A 14,820-nucleotide genomic window follows, 5' to 3' on the forward strand; every position below is an offset into this window, starting at 1 on the left:
AGGAGGATTTGGACCATCTATTCTTTTTGTGCATTTATATACAAATATTTTGGTTGGATTTTCATACCTGGCTTTATTCCAGTGGGATTCAAATTACCCCATTTACCTTAAATATGATAATGTTTGGAGTGTTTTTGAAAGAAAAGAAAGCTAATTATGGTGTTAATGTGTTATTAATCTTGTGCAAGCAATTTATACATAAATGTCGTTTTTTTAAGACCAAACCAACATTAGCTTACTGGAAAAACGACTTAAACCTGTTGGTTAAATCTTTGACCTTAGTTAAAAAGAAAAAGACTGCTTTTTTGTTTCCTTTGTGGGAGATTTTGATGTAGTGAGTTAATAATCTGTTAAATTATGTGACCCCATCTTTATATTTTCTTTTTCCTATGTATGAAAGTTGCTAATATGTAAGGAATGGTTATTCTCTGAATGTGTAATATATGGTGCATTTTGTTTGTATGTTAATATTACTAATAAAAAAACAAAAACAAACGTGTGTTAAATTTGAAAAAAACAAACAAACACGACTCAACTACACAATCCTTGGTTACGGTGGCATAAAGGGGAAGGTAGTGGAGAAGGGTGGTCTCGAACCCCGGAATACCGGTTGATAGTCCTTCGACCTAAGTGCTATGCCACTGCCACCCCACAACAACCCCGCAACAGTCCTTTACTTAAAGGCAGAGAGAGGCGTGGAGAACGATGGGGACGTGACGCGGGGACGTGACGTCTTGAAACTCGAGTTTGCTTCTCCTTTATCACCAGCTTTGTTTCTAAATCTAAAATTAAGATACAGATATATATTGGTGCCTCAGAATGTATATAAAAGACGGATACATTAAAAGGCAGAGATTTCCGATGCTATGTTTATGTGTAATATGTTTGCTTATGTCGGTAAATAGACGGTAGGAAACATGATTAATGATAATTCCGCAAGTTGGACTCAACCTCGCGAGAAATACGTTGGAAAACACTACCCATGACCCCACAGTTTGTAGTTTACAGATTAGCTAGCTAGCAAAACAAATAGCTAATAAGGAAGTAAGAAAAAAGTCTCAAACTCGGGAGGTAAGTGCTGTTCGGCAACCACCTTCTCACATCTGGGGAAAATACTGTAACGGTACTTTTATGGGTTTCTATTCCGTCGCTAGAACTACAAATGTGCAAGAACGTCTACTTAATATTACCCATGTTAATAAGTTAGAGCTAGCATTGTCCATTGGTACATGGCCAACCAAAGATAGCTTGTAGACAACAGCTTAAAGAACCGCGTTAGATTGATTTCAGTGATGCCTGTTTTCGTTAGAAATGTAGCTAGAATGCCAGTGTTAATCATGGGCAGTGAAGCACAGTATTTTCACAGAAGATAAAAAGAAAACGGCGGAAGTAGTGAGTGTCCGATAACGGACCCACTGGAGCGGCTAGGCGGCTAGTTAGCATGTTTTGCGGCGCGATATTTAAAATAAACGCTGGACAATGTCAGGGGAACATGTTTTGAAATATAATACAATAACAATAGAATTTGTAATATTAGCTGTAGCTGTTTTGTACAGAGCTAATTTCGAAGACCTTTCACCAACTACCAGAGTGAGCATGAATATTGTTTGTGTTATTCTTTACTGAAGTGAGCGAAGTTCATGGTTCTGCTATTTTCATTTCTTTAATTTCTGACCAACTGGCAATAGTCTGAAATTATTTTAGGATTAGTCGGGGTGCTTGAGGCTGAAGTGATGTAGCAGTGGCAATCACGGCCCACTGGTATCTTCAGCAGCCAGCTAATCACTTGAGACAGATGCAGAGCTTTCGATGCTAAGAGGCTGTGATTTTAATAAGTAGCTGGGGAGGTTCTTCTTAAAGCCACCATGGTTACTAACTGACAACAAAGCCACCAAGTCAGCTCTGGCTTTACTACACTGCAGGCAGTTTTATTACCATTACAAAGGAAGAGATTTTTTGAAAACCTCTGTTCCTTTGCTTGGTTTACCCAGCCTTTTTTTTAAATGTATTTATTTATTTAATTTTTGTCTCTTCTTGTTTTGGGATCTTTCCTGTAGAGGTGAGATGACCTCCTCCACCCTTGGTCAGTCGGCTCCTCATCTGCCAAACTTGGAACCGGGGATGGGGAAGCCCGCAGCCATGCTGGGGTTGTCAACTGGATTGGGGGGAGCAGAGATGGAGCTGCAGAAGATGCTGATCGACGAGAGGATGAAGAGTGAGAACCACAGGAAAAATTACCAGACATTAAAGGCGGAACATACCAGGTGAAAACAAATTTTATTTGATACTCAATGACACTATATGTCTGTGTAGGGATCACTTGGAAACAAAATGCTATCTTCAACACTGCTAAAAATGGGGAAACTTTAGAGAGGACAGAAGATTGTAATAAATGTGTCTGGGGCAAATTTTAGTTATTCTCTTCTTTGTCTGTTGTGCAGCCTGCAGGATGAGTACACACGGGCACAGGCTGAGCTGAAGCGCCTGCTGAGTGACAAACAGTCTGAGCAGGAGAAACTGCAACTGCTGTTGGCCGAGCTGCGTGGAGAGCTGCTGGACAAAGCCAGGGAGCTGGAAGAGCTTCGTCTGCAGGTACACCACCCCCAAGATCAGGGGAAGTCTTAGATAGTGAAGATTAACGTTCTTCCTTTTGTTCCCTGTAAGATTTGCACATTCCTAAATATTAAAGACACCCGAATAAAGTGACATTTATTTCTCATCGTAATCTTTCTGGATGAAAACGTGTGTGTGCTTATGTGTTTAAAAGGTGATGACCCCTCAGCGGCTGGAGTTGCTCAGAGCTCAGGTGCAGCAGGAGATGGAGGCTCCAGTCAGAGACAGATTCAACAAGCTGGAGGAGGTCAGGCACTCTGATTAGTTTTTTGTAAATGAAAGAGAAACAACTTTGCAAAATCCCCAGATGTTCAGAAGAGAAAACAAGAAAGGCATAAAAATATATTTATTTTATAGCTTGAAAAATGTCATTCAAAGGTCTGAGCTGCCATTATTATAATTAATATATCTGTTAAGGCACTCAAAAGCGTCACGTTAGTAAAAAATGAATAAATGATCCAAGCTAAACTGAAAGTAACAGCCATTTCATTTCCAGTCCAGCATCTGCAATAAAGTCATAATCATACACTGGGGTTGGATTTATATACAGCATGCATGAAGCAAGACATTAAAACTGCACAAGGCAGTATGTCTCTGCTTGTAGTCCATATTCAGGATGTTGTAGTTTAACAACAGCATCCAGTGTTGCTTTAAGCGGCCCGGTGTAAATGCATTGGGATTTTCTTTTCCGAAGTCCTGATGATGACATTATCACATTTTGTTTTATTTCACAATGTCCACCCACAACCCTGAATACTAATGTATTTCTTCACTTGGGAGATTTTGCATTCGGGGGGGGGGGGAATCCGTATAATTGGAAGTACTGGAACAAGATGCTATTTCATGTAAACTGTTACATCATTTTTCTTAGTTTGTTGATGATAATGCATGTGACTAAATGGCCATAAATGGGTTATAGTGAAAAATGAAATTGCTGGGCTATTTAACACTTCTACTGAATCTGTGCTTATAAAGTCCATAGCAACAAGAGTTTTAAAGGTCCTTTTAAAGCCCTAGTAAAGGAAAGAGCAGCTAATTTCCATGTTCTTTCTTCTAGGAGACGGAGAAGTACAGGTCTGAGTACAACAAGCTGCGGTATGAGTACACATTTCTCAAGTCCCAGTTTGACCATCAGAGAGAGGAACACGCTCGTGTGCTGGAGGAAAGGAAGATCCGCTATGAGGCAGAGGTGGGCTGGTTTGTGTGCAGTAAGCGGTGGCGTGATTTTAATTTGTTGTGACTCACCCACGTCTAAATAAATAAGTTCTTAAACTTGTATTATTGTACTATCAGGTCTCCCGTCTGGAGAAGGACAGAGAGGAGCTGGTGGCTCAGTATCAAGGTTCAGATGCGCTGCGTGATGGGAAACGAGTAGAGGCCCTTCTGAGAGAGAAAGCTCAGCTCCACCTACGGCTGAAGGGGTTGGAGGCAGAGGTGGCCGAGCTTAGAGCCCAGAAGGAAAATTCGGGTCAGCAGGCTGAGAATGTCCAGCGCATCCAGATCAGACAGCTGACAGAGTCTCAGGCTGCACTGAAGTCACTGGAGGTGGCTCATTTCATGTCATTATAATAAACATAGCTGCAGAGTGATCAGATTTCCTTTTTTGGGAGTATTTGTGTTCATCATAACTGATGGATCTGATTGGTTGATGCTGGTGTGACAGGCGGAGCGCCAGTCGTTGCGTCTGCAGCTGGAGCGCATGGAGAGCGAGCTTCACCAGAGCCATGAGCAGAACAGCCAGCTCACCGGGAGACTGCACAAAGCTGAGAGAGAGGTCAGCTCTCTCACCTCTCAGGTACACTGTTCTTTGATCGCTGACCCTGAACTCTGACAATGGACAGTGTTGGGGAGCACCGCCGTTACGTATTTAAAATATGAGTAACTGTATCCCGTTACAATTACTTTATTACTGTTTAAAGGGGTGGTATTCAGAATACAGTTACTTTATTTTAAAAAAAATGGATTACTTGGTGGTCTTTTCCTGTTTTATATATTAGGCTATGCCCTCTCTATTTTTGGTAATTCCACGCCGGTGGAAACCCAAACAAAACACGCATTAAGAGGCTCTAATGCCTGTGTCTCAATCTCGCGGCCCATGTCACCCCTACTTACGGCCCGCATAATGACCTGAAGAAATATTTTAAAAAATTATTCAAAAAATTATTTAATTTGAAGGCAATAGGCAGAGTGTTACAGGAATAGCCCTAAAGAATGTAGCCTCATGGGCAGTGTAGTCCGTGCTGCAGGGACTGCTGCAGTTGTAAGTAAGCTATTAAGACTCGACTGTACACTGTGTTCGTGTTTTCCTCCAAAACAATAAGTTCCGTTGGAGCAGCCTTTCAACGCCTCTCTCTGTCTCTCGCTAGCAAAGTTGACCCAGACAACAAAGTAAAGCTAGTTTTCAGCTACGAGCCCGACATGAGCCCGACATGAACCCGACGTATTAGCCAGAGGTCCCTTTACTACGGTTCAGAGCCGCGGACTTGTTTTATATACGCACTGAATAGTTTTCTATAGGAGATCGCTGCAAAAAGTGCAGCCTTAGCTAATGTTGTTAGCTACTGTTACTCATTTTATGTTAAGATTTAAAAACTAGTTGGTATTGGTATGGCAAATAACCTTCAGAAATAGTACAAAATCACACAACAATAGTAAATTCATGTAGCTGTAAAAAGCATGATAATATATCAAGTAATCCAAAGTATTCATAATACGTTATTCTAATTGAGTAACGTAACGGAATACGTGACCAAATACATTTTGGGGCATGAATTCTGTAATCGGTAGTGGAATACATTTTAAAAGTAACCTTCCCAACACTGACAATGGAAAAGTGAAAGAGACTAGACTGTTTTCCAAAATATTACTTCATACTTGTTATCTGGGCATGAAAAGTTCATGACCATAATCCCAAAGAGCCTTTTTTGACTGTTTAGTCAAATTATGGGAGAGAACACCCAAATCCTCTCCATTAATGTGTCATTATATGCTCACAATTTATAGCAGAAGAATGTTGTGATATCTCGCTATTTACATTTGTGTTAAGAAGTTTTTTGGGGGAAAATAAAGGGCTATCTGACATGTTTTTTGTGCATCAGATTGAAAGCCTGAGGCATTCGCATAAGCTGGAAATAGCCAGCGTCAAACTGGAGTGTTCACGTTCTAAAGGGGAGGTGGAGAGAGAGAGAGACACCCTGCAGGGACAGATTGATGGTATGGGTCTCTTCTCTTTTCACATTCATCCAGCTCTCTCACGTAAAAGAGCATGCCAGAAATATGCAAGAAAACTGTCTTCATACCCCACTTTAACCTGACTTTGTATTGTAAATGTCTGAAAACCATATGGATAGTTTCTTTTTCCTGAGATAAAGAAGAGCTCTGATGGAAAATAAATCTACTCATTCTCTAAGACTGGAAAGCCTTTATCACCCTCAAACCCAGTAACTCTGTCTCAGGTCTGCAGGCAGACGTGGAGGTGCTAAATGCAGCGGTAGAACGACACAAGGAAGTCCTGGTGGAAAAGGAGAGGGAGATGGTCAGAAGGGTGCAGTCTGCTCGAGAGGAAGAGTTCCGTAAGATGGCAGCCCTGCATGAGGAAAAGTGAGAGTCGCCTTCATATGTCCGATGTGTGATTTGGATGTATTCTTGCAGTTTGAATCCACCTGTTAACAATGTTCCACCATCAGTTATTGAAGCTTCCTTGTTTGTTGATCTCTGTGCACGAGAAAATGCTAACTTCCTATTTTAAGACCGGATGTAGGGTTGTACATTTCCGGTAGCTTTATTTTGCGGTCAATTGCTACTGGGAAGATGGACTCCAAAATCATGTCCAAAACACGAAAACGGAAAGATTACGTTAAGTTACAAAGAGCAGAAGGTGGGAACACTCACCATTGCTGTGTCATAAAAAAAATCAAATGATCAATTTTGATGTTTGAAGAGAGTAGATTGATTGGTTGTTTACATCACTCAACACAAGCAGAACTGCATTACAAAATCAGAAGACACATTGTTCACATACAGAAGCACATCTCTGTGTAGTGACAGTTCTTATGATTTAAACAAGCAAATGCTCAGCATTCAAACTACAGGTGAACAATAGTCAAAGGTTTCCCCCGTTATGTATATATCAGCTAGTCAAGTACAGACCTACACAGCATGTCAACAAACCGTGAAAAAAAGCCACAGAAAAAAAAAAATGAATGATTGCTGGTAAGGGTCTCTATATATATTAGTATTCACAAAAGTTATGTTGTGACTTACCTTCAAAATTGCAAGTAAACAAATACTGAGAAATATAACCTTTTAATCTTTTCTCTCTTTTCCTCTGAGGCGCGGGGGGAAAATATCGACAAGTCGATGTACATCATCTACAGATATATTCAGTAAATGCCCAAGACATGTTGTGAAATGTAAATCGCCGCTTGATTCATCCATTTGGTTGACTTGTTTTGGAAAACCAGACCATAAACAAGGAGCGAATATCACACTGGAAACAAGGCGCTATACAGGAGTTTCCCCAACGAAAGTAGCATATGCTAAGGTGCACAGAGTCTATCTCACCCCTTTTCTTCAATTTGATGTTGCTAGGTTAGAGATGGAGAACCGTCTTGCAGCACTAGAACAGCAGAGGGCGCTGCATGATGCCTCAGATCAAGCCCAGAAGGAGGAGTGGGAGGAGCGACTCCGCAGCACCCAGCAGATTGAAGAGACAGCACGCAGAGAGCTGCAAAACCTGAGGTCAGGTTTGTGCTGCAAAACAACCACAGTTACATTAGTAAGAGGGCAAAACTGGGGCATGAGGAGTAGCTGTATGATATCTGAAACTTGCATAAAAGTAGAACTGGGGTTGTGACATGTTGAACTTTCTATGATTGATCTTGATTTTCTTTTTATCATCTTTCACTTTCTGTTCCTATTTTGTGGTCAGCTACTAAAATATGTGTCAGGCGTAGAACCTGGGGACTTTTTTCTTGCTTTTTTTTTAATGTTGTTTTTGTCTGATACCTTTTTATTTGATCTCATAGGACTAAGTTACAGCAGCAGAGCTCACAGCTTGAGGAGCTGGAGAGGCAGAAAGCAGAAATTGCTGATCTGCATCAAGTAAGACACAACCAACCAACCATAAAGTCTTATTTGGACACTAAACAAACAAAAACAAAACAAAACAAACAATGGTAGTTTTTACGCCTGCAGTAATAATTACTGTTGTTTGACACAACAGCAAAACCAGGAACTTGGTGTGCAGATGGAGGCGCTGTCTCACTCTGAAAGTGACATGATGGAGACGAACCGACGACTGAGAGAAACACTGGACAGAGTGAGGGAGGAGCTGAGGACAGCCCGGGCACAGGCAGAGAGGAGCCAGCACGAGGCAGAGAGGTACACCCGCACAGTTGCCCAGTCTAACACAGGGATGTCAAGCTCATTTTACATGGTAGGCCACATATAGCCCACTTTGAAGAGGACCGACCAGTGAAACACCCCGTTCTGTCAGTGTAAAGAATTCTTTACTACACATTTGATCCTTGAGGTAGTTTGTTATAATGTATGCAACAATACATTTCAGTTTTTCTACACGATAAAGAAAAGTCTTACAGCGCGACTATCTGCTCTCAAATTGTAAGAAAGAACTAAGACGACTAATGGGAGTCTTTGGCGGGCTTAGTGTGGCTCCCAGACCGTATGTTTGACAACCTAGTTTAACATGTACTCACTCTCATATGGCACTTTTCAAGTCTGAGTGACCACTCAAAACATTTTAACATGAATTTAGTGGCTTTTTGCTCCTTTCACATCCTCCTTCTGTCTCTTCCTTCCACAGGTTGGTGGAGGAGCGTCGTATCGAGTGGTTGGAGGAGAAGCACAAGCTGCAGGAGCGAGAGGCTGAGCTGCAGCAGAAATATTCTCAGGTCAAAGACAAACTGCAGAGGGCAGCGGTGGCTCAAAAGAAGGTACCGCTTCTTCATTCCCTGCCTTTTACAGTAAACCCTGGCAAAAACAGTAAAATCACCACATGTGGATTATAATCATTCAAGATTTTTCCTAATCTTGAGACTCACAACACATCACAGATATGACACAGTTTTTTTGTTTATCAGCTGAAAATTCTGGCTTTATGAAGCATTATTCAAAAAGTAAAAAAAAAATTCATTTATGCTCCGTTTTTCCCCCTGATCAAGTGAAGCACAAAATGATGTAATTGTCCTTTAATTTTCAGTACTAAAACTGAATAAGCAACACAGTCTACAGTTAACAGAGTTTGCCGTTTTTAACAGGCTTCTGCACCTGGCTGTGTTAAAGGAAGCATGGGCCGAGCTAGAAAACTGTCTGTCGCAACATGAAAAATGCTCATATAGTTCCTGCAAGAAGGGAATCGGTTGGCCGTTCAGTTTGCTGTGTCTGAAATTTTGAGCATGTGTCAGCAAAACTATAAGGAAGGAAAACTTTTAGTTAACTGGTAGATGTCAAAGCATCAGAACAGAAAAGTGAAAGAAGTGTGCCTTTTGGAAACAGAAAATGTGCAACAAAAGAAGTGAAAAACAAATGTGAAAAAAAAGGAATTGATGTTTGTGACAGAACTGATTTAAAAAAAAAAAAAAAAGCAGAATTACGTGATGTAATTCATGGATGACTGGACGAAAGCAGTGAATCTGTGTTAGCCAAGGAGGTGAGGCTGATGAAATTTTTTTTCCCCCCGGTGTTATTCAGATGAAACTTGTAAACCACATTTCCCCACTCATGTGCTATAAGTGAACATGTGGGCGTCATTAAATGTACAGGAGGTTTTTCTCATTTAACAGATAGGAAGTAGGTTTGCTGCACAAGTTGTATTGATGCATGAACAAAGATAGTTGTAAAGCTTCTGTTGATGCAGGCAGACCAACTTAATCCAATAGAAAAATTATGCCTTAAGTTAGGAAAGAAAAAAAATCATTATTCCATTTTTTTTGTATCTGTGTTCTTTAAAAGGAAAAACACAAAAAGCTGTCATTAATGACATAATTTTCCTCCCTGAGACGTGAGTCCATAGTGATTTCCAGGGGTTGCATGTGCATAGGTCCATATGCTTTTAACTGTTTTTTTTTTTGTTTGTTTTTTTCAGACATTTCTTTGTGCTGTTTTTCAGTCATAAATAAACATTTTTAACACACGTTGACAAGAAGACTTGAGGACCTTTTAATGTTTGTTTGCACTTTAACATTGTTAGGAGTTTTAACAGAGAAAGCAGCTAATCTATCTGTGTCTTTGTGTGTTTAGAGAAAAACGCTGACAGAGAACAAAGAGAAGAGACTGCAGGATAAAATCCAGTTGCTGGAGGCCAAGATTGAGGAGCTGGAACTGGAAGCTGCTGCAGTTAAAAAGTAAATGTGATCGCCTTTTTTAAAAACTGTGCAGCCTGGAGAGTGTAACTCGGGTTGCTTTGTTTTTATTTTTGACAAGATGATTTCTGTAACGGTGGCCCTATTAGATTGTAGTTTTATTGAACACTGCTCCTCGAAACACAAAAAGCCAGTGTATAACACCAGAGGAGTCACTTGCTTTTAGCCGAAACCGCATTTGCTCAGTTCGCCAGCAATGCATCTGCCGAGTTTGAAGTCGGATGGTTCAGTGTTTGCCAATTTGGAGAAGAACACGGAGTCATTTCAGATTTCTTATTAGTGCAAGATGATGTGTTCAAATCGACTTTTGAGACACCGCACTCTACTGTTTCATTAGGAAATGGCTCACAATATGGATGTTTTAAATTTTTTGGCCTTGAATGATGAAGCCACACAGACTTTACGGGGGCTCGATGTCAACATGCTCTTTTCTCTCGTGTCCAGGCGTTCATTGTTCTCACAGGAGCAAGCTCAAGTGAACAAACGGCTGAAGGAGCTGCAGAGGCGTCACAATGAGTTTCGGCGTCTCCTGCTTGGCGGTCAGGGCCCCTTCAGTGCAGGCCCTGCGTTCCTGACCTCTTCACAGGCCCCCTTCGTCTTCCTCGGGTCTGAGGGACAGTTTGGTAACAACCCAGTAAGCGTCTTGTACACTTCATCTCTTTGGTTAGATTCCTTTTTTTGCTTGAATGATTCAAAGCTCAGTATTAAACGGCTTAGCCAACATTTCTTTGAAAGTTTGAAAGAGCTTCAGAAAGCCTGTGGAACTGTTGCTGTGGCTTCACACTGTTGCCCAGTACTACCGATTATTATAATGGCCTGTTTATCTGCTCTTTCTGAGGCAGCTGTGGCTCGGGAGGTTGTCCGTGTCCACTATAGGTATATAAGGGTTGATGAACATATATGTGATTTGATGAAAAGTGCTATGAGTGGTCAGCGCAGTAAAGCACTATGTCAATTTACACTGACAGGCCATAGAGAGTGCACTGGCAGGCTACTAACACACTGTGATGAGAACGCTCATATTAACTCGACTTTATGCTTTTCTGGCTCATGGTGGATTTTAGGATTCGCTTTAAAACTGCAGACAGAGCACCTAATGAAGAGTCTAGTGCTTGTTCTCCTGAAACACACTGCTGCTTGCACTCTGCAAACACACAGGATCGGAATTGTTGGTGCTTCAGCTGTGTTCAGTTGACTCTATGTTGCAGAGTTCATTTAGCAGTCTCTATAATGTTATAACTTCTCCTTGCATCTCTTTCTTTGCCTCCCCGCATCCTTCTCTCCTCTCAGGAGGATCATGGTTCTGAATTCTCTCTGTTGCGTCAGAGGCTGGAGAATCTGGAAAGTGCCCAGCAGCAGCAGTTGGAGGAACTGGGCTCTCTGGTACAAAGAGATCGGAGCACCACACCCCAGCCTGAACTCTGACACTGTTTCTACTTCCCATGGGGCTTCAAGTACGAGCATAGTTTGAGATGACATCCTGCTTTCAAATCAAGCGGACTGTGTTTTTATAAAAATAAAACATTTATTGGAAGAATTTCACATTTTATATGTCTAAAATGTGATACCTTGGCACTTTTTCACATGATATCCTCAGGGCTGGATTTTGTAATAAGAAACTTGTTTACATTTGTTATAAAGCCATTGTGTTGGGGAAAAAAATACAGAGGAGTCATACAGATGACACTACGGACTACGTTGCACAATGATGATACAGACTTGAACTGTATTAAAATATTTGTACATTAACCTTGTGTCTGACATGTCTTTGGAATCATTGTGCATTTGGGTTCATGAGTTTTAACAACAATTACTCCGCTGGTGAAGAAAGTGAAAGTCCATCAGATACAAAAAGCTTTCGGTAAACGAAACATCCTCTGTGAGGTTCACTTCCTTGCTTGATATTCACAGCTTATTCCTATTAGAGAAAAGACAGATGGTTCAACTCCAGGAGCAGCTTTTCAGTCCATCAAATGATTGCTTTACATGTTGTAGCTGCTCCTTCAGCTCAGCAGGGACTCCGTTCTCGTCCAGTTTCTGCTTGATCTGTAAAAAAGAAAGAAGAAAGGGGACAAAGACACCTTAGAAAATGCAGTGTTTAAAGTGTCATTTAAACCTCAGTATAAAAAGCTGGTGTACAAAAAACTTGTCTTAATAAGCCTTTAACTGTAAAATATTTCAGGGCACAAAATTAGGAACAATTTAGCTTGTTAGTCCCGTGTCTCTGGAATGTTTTTTCAAGAAGGCTTTGAGGTCTCTTAAAATAGCCTGAAGCTTTAACAGTAAACAAAATCTGTTTTTAAAAAGTGCTGCTCTGCACCCGAGAACAGGAAATAACCCGATCAAGTCAGGTCTGAACACATTTCCTCTGCAGGCGCAGCCTCGTGTGTCACCAGGTTTCACAAGTGAAGTCACTAATGTCAACATCTTAGTCCAAGGGAAAGCAAATAAGATGTGAGTTATGGAGGACCGGTTCTGTTATTTCTAACATTTTGCAGTGATCAGAGTATTTTGATAACATATTGCCATTTATTCCCCCCCCCTCCCCCCCTCCTTTTTTTTTTTTTTTTTTTTTTTTTGTTAAATTTAAGCTGTGACCAATTTTTGTTGCAACCACTGTTTTCTGTAGTGTGACCCTAGCCTTAGTGGGAACTGTGCTCCTATCTAGCTCTGTGCAGTTTGACATTTGCCAGAGAACACCAGAACGGCCACTGGTTCCCCTCTGACTGATGGGGCAAATGGCAAACCTGAATGGGCTGCAGGTACGCTGTGAAGCTACCAATAGTGACACAAGCAAAAAGCAGAACTAGAGAAAAATCAGTCAGGAGGGATAAGAAGAGAGAAACGGTCTGAGGCCACCACCTAGAAAACTCTTCCTTTTTAGTGGTCGTTGGGTTGCATCACAAGTACACCTCACTTTGATTTACACGAAAGCTGGTAAAATAGATATACAGTTGTTTATATCGCTGGAGTTTAACTAACTGGGTTATATAGTGATAACCGAGTGCTCCCTTCATTTTTCTGACCAATGAATATCATAATCTCCTCTCCTCCTTCTATTCTTTATAAATGTGAGAAGAGTTTGGGTTTTCTCATCTGTCTGTATGTACCACTCATTTGTTGACTCCGGTCTAGTGATTTGTATCCACCGAGCACTCATCTGGGTTGTGTTTCCTCGAAATTAAGTGTGGTTCATGTCTGTTGTTTTCTTTTTGAAGGGCATAGACTTCTCAACCAAGGCCAAACTGAAATCTGTTACTTTAATCTGTTCACCTCCTAAAACTGGCAGTTGAAGCTGTTTTAGAGATGGAAAAGAAAAGAACTGACCTCTGTGAAGTATCGCTCTATGAATTTGTAGAGTTCTTTGAGCGCTGCTGCTTCATTGAATTCATTTTCGTGTTTCTGAAAAGAAAACAGTTTTTAGTTCACTGCTGGGATTTCCAAAACCCTTGATTTTACTGCATCAGCGCTAAATGGATTCACCTTTGACTCTTCGTGCAGGAAATCCTTGAATTCTGCGGGCGTGACTGGTGACTGGTCTCTTATCAGTTTGTAGTACATCTTCACTTCCTGTTTAAACTTGGGAATGTCTTTGGCATAGAGGAGCTTGTTGGTAGGCGCGTACTGAAATGGAGCAAAAATCAAGCATTATATGTGGCAAGATGCAAAACTCAAATAATAAACTGCAGATGTGTGACTGCTTTCTCCATAACGAAATGAAACCCACCCTTTTGTTTAGCAATAGTAATTAGGGATAAGCTGGGCGCTGTACTTACCTTCCCCAGCTGCATCTCACTCAGAGAAAAGGAGTCCATGAAGGCCTGAGCAATGACGGACAGGCAGCCGTCCATATGTGGCGTCTTCTCCATGTCAAAAACAAACTGAGGGTTTTTCAGAATGTTGATCCAGAAGCGCAGCGGCAAACTGGTGATAAGGGCATGAGAACATGAAACATCTTAAGACATTTGCTTATGGCCAGTGCTCTTTGATGTTTATATTTTGTGTACCTGTTGGTCTTCCAGATGTGCAGGACATCTGGGTCAGTGATCTTCATGTTTTCCGCCTGAGTGTCCAAGAAGTCAAAGAAGTACTTGACAGCGAACGGAGATCTGCTGAGTGTCAGGCCCCAGATGGACCTGAAGAGTTTCTCCACAAATGAATGCACTGCCACCTAAGAGAGAGAATCTAGTGTCATTCTCAGCTTCTTCACAAGCAGCATGCAATGAGCTGGTTTCTGTTAATTCATCTCAGTTAGTTTTACTACATTTTAAGATAGAAAACCAATGAGACAAAGTCCCCAAGCTGTGTTGGATCAAGGACACATCTAAAACCTGCAGGGATTTAGGCCTTTGAGCCCTGGAGTTGGACACCCCCGTCCTAGAGGAAGAAGGAATTGATACCATTAACTACCTCCCCATGCTCACCTGACCTAAACCCAATAGTTTACCACCAGGTTGCACCTCAGAGCTCAGGAGATCCCACGGGACACCACTGATCATCTAATCAGGAGCATGTTGTCAGTCATGCATGTGGGGGCTGTGCAAACTACAGAGTACCATTTAGAGTTGCTCCAAGTAAATTCTGTATTTGGGCTTTTGAACATCCAAATGAAAAGTCCACAAACATGACTGTTAGATCTCCCTGAAGAACTAAGTAGTAGAGAAAACAACCCTCCTTTGAAGAAAGGTTATTTGTTTTTTCCCTTTTCAGACTTCAGGTTTTTTAAACGAGTTCTTCAAATCTGCACATCTTATGGTAGTTGGAGACTTTGGACGTTTGGTTTTGGCACAAGCAAGTTTTGCTAGTCTCATGTTTAGTTTGTGTT

At 41.2% G+C, this 14,820-nt stretch overlaps 2 protein-coding genes across 4 annotated transcripts in view; one reads left to right on the forward strand and one right to left on the reverse strand.

Annotated features, from left to right (window-relative positions):
- The first annotated feature begins 648 nt into the window (after window positions 1-648).
- Window positions 649-11,733, forward strand: cep83 (centrosomal protein 83). Of its 3 annotated transcripts, none has more exons than XM_035914666.2 (16): window positions 649-1,071; window positions 2,058-2,264; window positions 2,442-2,592; window positions 2,768-2,860; window positions 3,671-3,802; window positions 3,907-4,158; window positions 4,277-4,408; window positions 5,712-5,826; window positions 6,069-6,213; window positions 7,204-7,353; window positions 7,641-7,716; window positions 7,838-7,995; window positions 8,438-8,597; window positions 9,874-9,977; window positions 10,440-10,629; window positions 11,286-11,733. In XM_035914666.2, exons 2-16 carry the CDS (start codon window positions 2,065-2,067, stop codon window positions 11,418-11,420), a joined length of 2,193 nt encoding a protein of 730 aa, XP_035770559.2. In that variant the 5' UTR covers window positions 649-1,071; window positions 2,058-2,064; the 3' UTR covers window positions 11,421-11,733. The 3 variants fall into 3 exon arrangements, with proteins under 3 accessions (XP_035770559.2, XP_035770560.2, XP_087686561.1); XM_035914667.2 differs by having other exon boundaries at window positions 650-1,071; window positions 8,438-8,567; XM_087830435.1 differs by lacking the exon at window positions 649-1,071 and adding an exon at window positions 1,117-1,590.
- Window positions 11,501-14,820, reverse strand: part of plxnc1 (plexin C1) — a 30,282-nt gene continuing 26,962 nt past the window's right edge. Inside the window, exons 27-31 of the mRNA XM_087830434.1 lie at window positions 14,003-14,166; window positions 13,772-13,919; window positions 13,479-13,619; window positions 13,323-13,397; window positions 11,501-12,041 (exon numbers count right to left, since the gene is read on the reverse strand). Of these exons, the coding sequence (XP_087686560.1) occupies window positions 11,937-12,041; window positions 13,323-13,397; window positions 13,479-13,619; window positions 13,772-13,919; window positions 14,003-14,166 (633 nt within the window). The 3' untranslated portion in view covers window positions 11,501-11,936. The remainder of the gene's footprint in view (window positions 12,042-13,322; window positions 13,398-13,478; window positions 13,620-13,771; window positions 13,920-14,002; window positions 14,167-14,820) is intronic.

The sequence above is a fragment of the Neolamprologus brichardi genome, chromosome 17 (assembly GCF_056152115.1).
Source record: "Neolamprologus brichardi isolate AB-2024 chromosome 17, ASM5615211v1, whole genome shotgun sequence".
Lineage (NCBI taxonomy): Eukaryota > Metazoa > Chordata > Actinopteri > Cichliformes > Cichlidae > Neolamprologus > Neolamprologus brichardi.